Genomic DNA, 10,687 nt, shown 5'->3' on the forward strand with positions numbered 1-10,687 from the left:
TCAATCATTAGTACTCTTTCGGTTCTTAATATAAGACTTAATTATTGAGTTGATTTTGGTCTTAAATATAATACTTATTTTTCATAATTATCAATTTTTCTTAAATTATTCCTATGGATACTTCTTCAACCACAATCAAGTAAAAGAGGAGAGATGTTATTAAGGAAGATGATTATGGTGTTTTAGAAAAATATGTCATATTTATTATAATTAACTAATTTATCTAACTTCTTTATTTAATCATACTAGTTAAATAGGTCTTATATTAAAAACCGGATGAGTATTTAATATTGTATACTTTTTCAGTCTTAAATATAAGTCTCCTGTACACATTACCGGATGAATAGTTATAAATGCGTGCGTGCATAGTGAGAGAGAGAGAGAGAGAGATAGAAGGGACGTTTCTGATTTGGCCATTTGGGTTTCTCAAGCAACGGAAACAGGGAGATAGAATGCCAGCATACTTTATTGTTAGAATAAATCGTAAAAAAAATCCTAAAAATTAAAAAATCACACACAAAGATTTATCATCACAACTTGTTATTTGCTCATTAATTATTTTCTTATGTGATAACATTATTTGCAATTTTTCTGCTTTTAAAATCTTTTTTTTTTGTTGCGATTTTTACTTATTATTATCTATTTTTCCCCAACTATTATTATCTATTTAATCGATGACTATATCTATTAATTTAAGTGCATTTACATTAACATACTAATATCTGTAAAACTAACAATGAAATGAAGTAGTATGGATGTAGTTAAAAAACAATCAAATCAACACCTAACAAAGTATTTTTTTTTAATTTTAGAATTTATACGAAATAATATGATGCCTTGTCATAAGCCCATATGGAACCATGGGGTTAAAAATTTTCTATTTTATATATACTGAATAAAAAATTTCAGATGTACTACCAGGAGTTGGGTTTAATAGAAGAAGCTAATCCTTTATAATATTAGTGAATCAAGATTTAAATCCTATTGAGAGAGGTATTTATATTTAATGTTTATTAGTATTTTAAATAGGATTGTTTCAAATAAAAATTTAATCAAAAAAAATTCAGATGTATTTATGTGTTTTTTAACCTATACGAATAACCTTCACCAGAACGCTTCAAATTCCATGATCTTGTTCAGAGTAATAATGCACTCATGCCATGGGAAAAGGCCAACCGAGGCCCACCGTCACCAACATAACTCTCGAAAACTCCTCGTCTCTCAGCCTTCCGCGCTCTGCCACGTGTCTTCAGGTACCACCGACCTTTCGAAATTTAATCCTATTAGACTATCGAGGCCAACTTATTCAGGTCCCACTGTACCCGACCCATCAACGTGTCAGATCCTCATGGGCTCTGCTACAGGAATGTGTCTCCATCATCTTTCCTTAGCGCACTCGATCACTAGCTTACGTGATTGGTACACCTGCTTCCAACAGCAGGGAACTCGTCGCCTGTTCAGAGCCGATATTTGCGGTGTCCATCAATGACAGCGACTCCAAGTGGAAGCACGGAACGTGAGATCAATATTAGTTTAACAGTTTAAAGTGATGGGATCACATCCCTGGTTTTAATTTCCCCTTATCTTAATCGACACGTCGGTTACACCAAATATTTTTTTGAATCTGAGCAGCGTCATATCCGCGTTTTGCGAACTATAAATCTCCCTACTTGGACCCCCAGTTCATCATCAGTTGCATAGAGAGAGCGAACTTGGAGTACCGCTAAGTGCAAGGCAAGCTACTTCCTGAGAGTATCTTTCAAACATGGCGGAGGAGAATCAGCAGAAGACGACTGAGGTGGAGACCCAGGACCGTGGGCTTTTTGATTTTTCTGGGAAGAAAAAGGAAGAGAAGTCTGATCAGAAGCCCGGTTTGTTGGAGAAGCTTCATCGATCCAACTCATCTAGCTCCGTAAGTATATATGTTGATCTTCTTTATGATTCGCGTTAAGTTGAGTAGTGAGAGCACTCTTAACTAACTCAGCTGATTATATATATATGTGTGTGTGTATAGTCGTCGAGCGAAGAGGAAGAAGTAGGAGAAGATGGCGTGAAGAGGAAGAAGAAGAAGGAGAAGAAGAAAGCAGGGGAAACGGCAGCTGAGGGGGAGGAGAAGAAGGGGCTGATGGACAAGATCAAGGAGAAGCTGCCAGGTCAGCATGCGGAGAAGACACAGGAGGAGGTCCCTCCTCCTCCTCCTCCTACTTCTTCTCAACCACCGACCGGCGAGGAGGGGGAAAAGAAGGGTTTCTTGGAGAAGATCAAAGAAAAACTTCCTGGTCATCACTAAGACAGACGAAAACAAAGAAGAAGGAGGGCGCTGCTTGTTGTGATTGAGGCCTCTTTCATCTTCTGTTCCCGCCATATGTCATCTTTACTGCGTGCTTTCTTCGTTTTTCAGACTGTCTTCTTTTGTTTTTTTTGTGGTGTGTATTTCTAGAAAGCTGAAACTCTATATATACCTTCACTATATATCAAGTTTCTCTAAATTTCTTCCTTTCTTTTCCATATATCATCTATCAAAGTTTGGAGCTTTTCGTGTATTTTATATGGATAGACAGACCACTCATGTTTATTTTTCTATATATTTGGGCTGTCTCGTTATGCCTTCTGTTTATGATTTTTATCGAGTTCGGGCGTGACACAACTCATGGGCGTTACAAAACGGATGAATGGGGACCAGATCCCGATCTTTTGCACTTAATTATCGGTTACCTTGTAAACTCTGAAGATCTATAGTTCATTCGAATAAATATATCGTTGTGGATTATTATGGTTTATATGATCACTTGACTTTCTGAATGGAGTAGAATCCCCCCCCCTTTTTCTTTTTGTTTTTAAGCAAACGAAGAAGCTCTCGTAGTTTTTACATCCCTTGCACATTTACAACACAACCAACCTTTGAATTGAACACCTAAAAACTCACTGATATGGGCGTGTTTTTGAGTTTTTGATTCCCTGCTTTGGATCTCTATTTCTTGTACAGAATGAGCATTGTATAGTTTTTTTAAAATAAAAATGATAAACTCATTCAAACTACGTCTCCTATCTTTTGACCAAAAAAAAAAAAAACTACGTCTCCTATCCGGTAGTTGTTATCTGGCAGTTAACTTTTGGGAGACAGATTGGGACCATGAGGAGATATTGTAAAGCTCTTTGACCCGGGCTGCTGCATTGTCATTCTTGCCTAGTTGCAGTGCAATTTTCATATACTTAATTCATATTCTGTAAGTCACGATTAGAAAATTGTATTATAAGTTTCCGGATGTGGCTTTTCTTTTTGCAAGATACCTGCTTTTCTTCTTGTAAGATTCCTGAGGCTGACATAGTGCTTAGTTCTAATAACAAAACCCAGTTGATCCACCGCAACGCGGTTAATGACCTCACACGCTCCACTAAAACCAAGAAAATTAAAAGGAAAACGCTAGGTTAGGAACTGGGGATTTCCCGCAAGGAATCTTCTAATCCTAATTCGACCTAATGAAATGGAGCTACGGAATGAACATGACATTTAGCTACTTTCATTGCACAATATTTAATAAAAAGAAATTGTATTTCTAATTACTAAATTTGGCGAAGACCGAATGGACCTTCCCAATTGATTTTAACCTTTCAGTGTTTTAGGAGAAATTCCTAAAAAATCTCTGTGAGTAGATTCAAAAAAATGCTGCCTTGCCTCCCAGTAAGAATCAGGATTTCTCGAATTCTCAACGTAAATCATATGATGGGAGTTACGGAAATAAATCTGAAGGGTGCATTTATATGTATGCGTGCAAGCAGTTTCACTTGACCTGTCATCTCGCCAATTGTTCCATCTCTCTCGGCCGCTTGAGCAACTTTCTGCGTTATCATTTCCGCTGTTCGTATTTTCTCATATTGGGTTATGATAGCTTTCCGACAGAATAAACAAGCGAAGAGAACACGCCAAATCGTCTACTGCAACTCGTGTATATCTACATGAATTTAACAAGATCACATTAATAAAGTAGAAAGAACAGAAATTATTAGCAAGAAGATTCATTCAAAGTCATAAGCATGTAGCAGTAAACAGCAACTCGCTTCTTGACTAGTTAACCTGAGTCAAACTGCAAAGGAGAAAGCTTTGCTGACATAAATAGGAGAACAAGAAAGATATGCTCCCCCAGAGAATATCTCTTTGGATTTTTTCTCACCCTTTGCCCTTTAGCCTAAATGCCTTCTCTGTGAGATTGTGCCTGATGTCCCGTTCTCCAAGTTGCTTGACAGAGCGCAATCAGAAAGAAGCAAGGGACAATGAGACACCAACGAATGACCAAGCAGATTTGTGTGTGTGGCGCAATCAGAAAGAAGCAAGGGACAATGAGACAATAACGAATGACCAAGCAGATTTGTGTGCGTGTGTGTTTGATGGGCCAAGCATCGGTTTTTACGAAGTCAAGGAAGCAACGTGGAACTCAGATATGGCACGTAGCGACCATTGCTACGATGGACGCAATATAAACCACGTTAATTTTTTTTTTTTGTTGGTTAGTGGAATTGAACAAAAGGCCCATATGGCGGCTGAGTACATGCATTTACAGGGGCTACAGACAAACAGAAGAATACCTAGTCTGTCGCTTTGCTACATGGATACGCTGTAACCTAAGGAAAACGAGCAAGAAAAAGCATTGGATGTTCAAGAAAACTTCATCAGAATCCAAGAAATTCTGATCACACCATGCATATATAACGAGACTTGAAGGAATGCAAGAGGGAAAGAGCGACAAAAAATGCAACCGAAGGCACTACTTATTGCTTTACTGTTAGTATGTGCCTGGAATTGGATACGAGGCATAGACGGTGATGTTGGTGAGTTCTTAATCGGAGTTGGAAGCTATGACATGACTGGTCCGGCGGCCCACGTCAACATGATGGGTTACGGCAATCTGGACCAGAACTCGGCTGGCATTCATTTCCGACTAAGAGCCAGAACTTTCATCGTCGCTCATCAGAATCAAGGTCCCAGGTTTGTTTTTGTCAATCTTGATGCCTGTATGGCATCCCAGCTCATCACTATTAAAGTGCTTGAAAGACTCAAGTCAAGGTACAATAGTCTCAACCAACCCAAGCCATTAATCCATCCTTTTTTTTTTTTTTTTTGCGTGGTCATGACTAATTCATTCATATATATGCATATCTATCTAATCTTGTTTGTTGTTTTAGGTTCGGAAATTTGTATACCCAAGAAAACGTAGCTATTAGCGGAATTCATTCACACGCTGGACCTGGCGGTTATCTCCAATACCTTCTTTACTCAGCAACCTCCTTGGGATTTGTACGACAATCATTTGATGTCATTGTGAACGCAATAGAACAGAGCATTATTCAGGCGCACAATAACGTCAAGCCTGGTTCTATCTTTATCAACAAAGGTGCGCATTATGTGTGTGTGAGTAAGTGTGTGTGTTAGACGCACACAGTTCAAAGCTTGTGGTTTTAGGTTAGGTTGTATGATGGGTTTGGTGCAGGAGAGGTGAAGGACGCGGGAATTAATAGGAGCCCGAGCGCGTATCTGTTAAACCCAGCAGAGGAGAGAGCTCGGTATTCTTCCAATGTTGATACGGAAATGACACTACTCAAGTTCGTTGATGCTTCAACCGGAAAAAGTGTTGGAATGTTCAACTGGTTTGCCACTCACGGCACTTCTATGAGCAGAAACAACAAGCTCATAAGTGGAGACAACAAGGGTGCAGCTTCTAGGCTCTTTGAAGATTGGTTTGCTTCTTCGTCTTCTTCCTCCAACACCAACTCTACTTCGCCACCTGGTATGTTCAGCTTCATCCACTACTCTGTTTCTGCTCAATTATCTGACTTCAATTCTTCTGGGCAACGCGCATGTGATATAGATATTGAGAAGTTGGTGGAGAAAGCGAAAACAATCAAAGCGACTGGAGGAAAGGCTTGTGAGAAGCAAAGTAGTCAAGCGTCCAAAGTGAGGAAGAAGGAAGGAGATTTATTTGTGGGAGCATTTTGCCAATCAAATGTTGGAGATGTGACACCAAATGTGCTTGGTGCATTTTGCATTGATAGTGGACAACCTTGCGACTTTAATCGCTCTTCATGCCATGGCAATGACCAGCTTTGTGTTGGCAGAGGACCAGGGTACTCACTTATAACAGCCACTTCATTTTCATGCTTGTTTGTGGAATACATTGGATGATATATACACGTGCTCACAATTTGTATAATTGTTTTATCCAAAACAAACAGTTATCCTGATGAAATATTAAGCACGAAGATCATAGGTGAGAGGCAGTTTAAAACTGCAGTGGATCTCTTTACTTCTGCATCAGAGAAATTGAGTGGGGACATTGATTATCGTCATGTGTATCTCAACTTCACGAATATTGAGGTTAAGCTGGAAGGCAACAAGGTTGTTAAAACTTGTCCTGCCGCTGTGGGTGCTGGTTTTGCTGCTGGCACAACCGATGGCCCTGGTGTATTTGGATTTCAACAAGGTGACACTGAGGTAAACCCATGGTCCTTATTTCTCATTTTGCGTCCAAGTTGTGATTCCATTACCATATCTGATTCAAGACCTTCCATTACCATATCTGAGAATGAACCCATTATTATTTGGATATCTATTAACAACCATCCGTCTCTGCAGATTAATCCTCTTTGGAAGAACTTGAGAGATGTGCTAAAAATGCAGCCAAGCCAGTACCAAGTGGAATGCCAAAAGCCAAAGCCAGTTTTGATGAGCGCGGGTGAGATGTTTGATCCTTATGCATGGGCGGTAAGGCCAACACCTATCTGTCAGTTAAAGCAATAACACGAAAGGATTAAGTTACTAATCAGTATTGCTGGCCATATAAATATGTGCTTGTGCAGCCAGCAATTCTTCCAATCCAAATTCTAAGGCTGGGGAAACTGATCATTTTGTCAGTACCAGGAGGTTTGCTTTGTTCAATTATGTTCTCATTGAAATTTGAAAGTAAAATTTTGAAATTGACAGATCAGCTTGTATGCCTAGCCAAAGAACAGGGCTTGAACATGAGTTGTTAATGTTGAGTTTTGAGTACTGCAGAGTTCACAACAATGTCGGGCAGACGGCTGAGGGAGGCAGTCTTGGAAACATTAATAAGCAACGGAAACGGCGAGTTTAATAATGAAACACACGTAGTTATTGCAGGCCTCACTAATACTTATTCCCAGTATATTGCAACTTTTGAAGAATATGAGCAGCAACGTTACGAGGTAACTTCAATGAGCTACGAGGAAGATACATGTGACTTGTATGTGAGTCCATAATTAACGAGTGAAGTTTGCAGGCTGCTTCAACGTTATATGGACCTCATACATTATCAGCATACATCCAGGAATTTAAGAAACTAGCACAAGCAATGGCAAAAGGGGAGGGAATCACAGGACCAGGTCCCTCACCACCAGATCTTTCATCTGTACAAATCAGTCTCTTACCTGGACCTTTGGGAGATTCAATACCCGACAAGACAAGATTTGGTGATATTAAGGAAGACAGGGCCCTTCCTGGTAGAGGCTATTTTACAAAAGGAGAAAGAGTCAGTGCCACTTTCTGGAGTGGGAATCCAAGGAACGATTTATTAACAGAAGGCACGTTTTCAGCTGTAGAAAGACTGGAAGGAGAAAGGTGGATTAGTGTTTATGATGACGATGACTTGAGCTTGTTTTTCAAGTGGAAATTGGATAGTAGCTCCTTTCATTTAAATGGCTTAGCAACAATAGAATGGGAAATACCCAATGATGTTGTTTCTGGAGTATACAGACTGAGACACTTCGGATCGTCCAAGGAAACTATTGTCTCAGCCACACAATACTTCACTGGAGCATCAAGTGCATTTGCAGTTGTACGGCAATAGATTATAGCTCCATCCTCTTCTTTTTATACCATGGTCCTCCATCATCCTCAGAAGTGCATAAGCATTGAGTGATTTCTCATGTTACAAGATGGGTCCCCATTCGGTATTCATCACTTAATGAGCAATCTGGACCGTCCACATTAGATTTGGACGGTTCAAATTTAATATTATTAAATAATTATTTTAAAATAAAAAAAATTATATTTTTAAAGAATGATAGTTAAGAAATTATCTTTATTTTTTATCCTATACTTATTAAAATAATTATTTTTAAAAAAAAAATCTGGACCATCGAGATCAGATCTGGACGGTTCAGATCTGATAAGCATTGGGTGCTCATCAAAACTGATGAGCATCCAATATAAATCCGACGATAAAAGAAGAGCCAATGGCTTTGTAATCTTTGATCCTGGGATTCGTTCGTACGTACGTCCTTTTAAATGAAAAAAAAAATGATAAAAGAAGGCTAAAGTTCACTGTTACAAAAATGACGCCAAAGAGGTTGTGCCGTAAAGATCTAGATCGCCATCGTGCGTTTACAAATATGCAGTTATTTTTAATTTTATGATGGGGTCATTCGTTACATTTCTTATGTATCACTTGTCTCTAGAATTTTGTAGAGGCACTTCCTTACCTATCAATTAAAAATCTGTTTAAAATAACTTATAAGTAATTTTTTAATTATAATTTATAGAATATAAAATATATAAATGATAAGAATTCTGTCTCGATATACATAAAACATGTTTATAAGTGTTTCTTAGTACTATTAAAACAGAACCTATATAACAATAGAAAATTTGAGTCCGTTGTTTATTTATTAATTATTTTTGTGTCAATTTAAATAAAAGGCTTCTTGCATTAAAACAAAATCCGTTGTTGAATTAGTTCTCTTCATTTCATTGGTCGGGGGCGTTTTCACTTTTCACCCAGGGCTTATAACCCGCTCGCTGCTATCTCCTGCGGATTAACGGGGTGATCGAAGCGCGCGTGATCCAACTTCTCCATGGGTTATTCGTCGACTTCACAGAGCTCGGGCGGCGCCGACGCCAATCGGAAATTTAAGATAATTTCAGGGTTCATAAACAACGCGAAGAAACACAAGCACAGCTTCATTCAATTGGCGGCCATGACGGGAATTTTTCTTCTGAGCTGCAGATCTTTGGGGCAAAAGTACCGGATCCATGATCTCCAGGAGGATACTCATAAGCTTAAGGAGGAGCAAGAGTCACTCTCCGAGCGCAGGAAAAACATTAAGAGTGCACTACTTCACGAAGCTTCCCTTGACTCTACCGGCCTCTTTGCTTCTCGCCTTCGTCTTCTTTTCGACGAAGAAGATTAATCATAGGATACAGGTTTCAAATTTTTCTTACGTATTATCACACTACGACTTCAATCTGAGTATGGGCTATGTTTTCATGTGTTACGAATCAACGAAGTGAAGTCCATTGACATTCAGAAACCCTCTGCCCCCTGATTCACTGTTCTTTTGCTGTGTGAAGTTGATTAGAATTCATTGACCTCCTTATTTCCAATGACCAAATCAGTTATAAATTTCTATTTTTCCCCCCAAAAAAATACTATCTGGTTTTCTCTGATGCCAAGCTCTTGGGATAATTATCGTCCAAGTGACGAAGTTCTGGTTGTTTAAGCGTGATTGCCCAAGCTCGATTCGACTAGGTTTTAACCCTTGGACGATCATCTATTGTCCCTGTCGAAGAGGGCTTCAGCATTATGTATCCTGGTTCCTTGGCATTCTAAGAATTCCTACGGGATTTGGATCACTCTGCCTTCGAATCATGTCTATGAAAAAAATTTAAAACCCTTTTGGATTTGTATTCTATGAAAATAACAAAATTTAGACTTCACCATATTGTTTTCACTCTTAACTCATAGAAATTGAATTTTGGGATTTGGATTTTCTGATATACGATAAAACTTGTTAGTACTTGAAGCTGAGGTGCCTGCTTTCTGTTTTTCTATCTGACTGTTTTGAATAATTTGGAAATTGGTTGCTAAGCAATGCTTCTCATCACGTTGAAAGATAGATTCCAGTGTTCTGTTCTTCTTAGTGTTTAGCTTTTGATTTTCGTTTGATAAATCTGAAGTTTTGATGCATGATTTTGTCTAATAATCATATATCATGCTGATTTGGATTTTTTTGGCCCATACGTTAATTTGGATCTGTTATGAATTTGTGGAATTAACTCCTCCTTCCTAAGCTGTCTTAAAATTCTTTACCCTTGAGCTTTGTAATTCTAGCTATGCAATGATGGTTTCTTTCGTCAGTATAAAAATGTTACTTTGATTGAATTGAGCCACCCAAAACTGGAAGGGTGTTATCTTCGTATATTTGGAGTCTGATTCATACTGCAAGCAGGGTGAGATGGGGGCTTGGTGGGAGGGAGGGAAGCTTTTCCTCGTTTTGCAGTTTTATGAAGTTTTTGGCCTATAGAGCCTGTAACATTGATTTACTACTTCGCTAGGAATCTGAGCTCATTATTTCAGTTGTAAAAGCTGGTGCAATCTGTTAAAAATGGGACTCGTAACTTAAGAAAGTTGTTTATATGCTGGTTGTGTTATTAGTCCACATCGTCCTGGAGCTACTTTTAAAATCCTGATGCTGATATGGGTTACAGTTGGGCCGGCAATTGGACTCAACCTGTGATCCCTTCCATTCCCAGTCTTCCCCCGCGTGGCAAATCGAATTAAGAAGCATAACAAAGCCTCCACAATCGCTTATTGGGAAGACATTAGAGGAGGAATGTTCTGATGAGCGTAACTAAGATCACTTTGGGCTGGGGATTCAAAAATACGTGACGTTGAAA

At 38.8% G+C, this 10,687-nt stretch overlaps 3 protein-coding genes across 3 annotated transcripts; all 3 read left to right on the forward strand.

The window, feature by feature from the left end:
• The first annotated feature begins 1,596 nt into the window (after positions 1-1,596).
• On the forward strand, positions 1,597-2,611 carry LOC114740707 (phosphoprotein ECPP44-like). Its single transcript, XM_028928919.1, has 2 exons — positions 1,597-1,912; positions 2,015-2,611. Exons 1-2 carry the CDS (start codon positions 1,766-1,768, stop codon positions 2,288-2,290), a joined length of 423 nt encoding a protein of 140 aa, XP_028784752.1. The 5' UTR covers positions 1,597-1,765; the 3' UTR covers positions 2,291-2,611.
• Positions 2,612-4,748: 2,137 nt separating this feature from the next.
• On the forward strand, positions 4,749-7,865 carry LOC114740592 (neutral ceramidase 2-like). The gene is made up of 9 exons (XM_028928763.1): positions 4,749-5,062; positions 5,182-5,390; positions 5,487-5,783; positions 5,865-6,120; positions 6,229-6,487; positions 6,629-6,757; positions 6,853-6,916; positions 7,049-7,218; positions 7,293-7,865. Exons 1-9 carry the CDS (start codon positions 4,749-4,751, stop codon positions 7,857-7,859), a joined length of 2,265 nt encoding a protein of 754 aa, XP_028784596.1. The 3' UTR covers positions 7,860-7,865.
• A 979-nt stretch (positions 7,866-8,844) lies between these two features.
• On the forward strand, positions 8,845-9,430 carry LOC114740708 (uncharacterized). The gene has a single exon (XM_028928920.1). It carries the CDS (start codon positions 8,866-8,868, stop codon positions 9,199-9,201), a length of 336 nt encoding a protein of 111 aa, XP_028784753.1. The 5' UTR covers positions 8,845-8,865; the 3' UTR covers positions 9,202-9,430.
• Positions 9,431-10,687: the final 1,257 nt, after the last annotated feature.

Source organism: Neltuma alba, unplaced genomic scaffold, assembly GCF_004799145.2.
Source record: "Neltuma alba isolate B1F8T4 unplaced genomic scaffold, ASM479914v2 tig00003186_pilon, whole genome shotgun sequence".
Taxonomy (NCBI): Eukaryota; Viridiplantae; Streptophyta; class Magnoliopsida; order Fabales; family Fabaceae; genus Neltuma; species Neltuma alba.

What these genes read in the sequence shown, in the direction of transcription:
- LOC114740707 (XM_028928919.1), top strand. Translation starts at nt 1,766, where the DNA reads ATGGCGGAGGAGAATCAGCAGAAGACGACTGAGGTGGAGACCCAGGAC. An exon ending in GATCCAACTCATCTAGCTCC is followed by an intron (nt 1,913 to 2,014) that starts GTAAGTATATAT and finishes GTGTGTGTATAG; the next exon opens with TCGTCGAGCGAAGAGGAAGA.
- LOC114740592 (XM_028928763.1), top strand. Translation starts at nt 4,749, where the DNA reads ATGCAACCGAAGGCACTACTTATTGCTTTACTGTTAGTATGTGCCTGG. An exon ending in CTTGAAAGACTCAAGTCAAG is followed by an intron (nt 5,063 to 5,181) that starts GTACAATAGTCT and finishes TTGTTGTTTTAG; the next exon opens with GTTCGGAAATTTGTATACCC. An exon ending in TGTGTTGGCAGAGGACCAGG is followed by an intron (nt 6,121 to 6,228) that starts GTACTCACTTAT and finishes CAAAACAAACAG; the next exon opens with TTATCCTGATGAAATATTAA.
- LOC114740708 (XM_028928920.1), top strand. Translation starts at nt 8,866, where the DNA reads ATGGGTTATTCGTCGACTTCACAGAGCTCGGGCGGCGCCGACGCCAAT.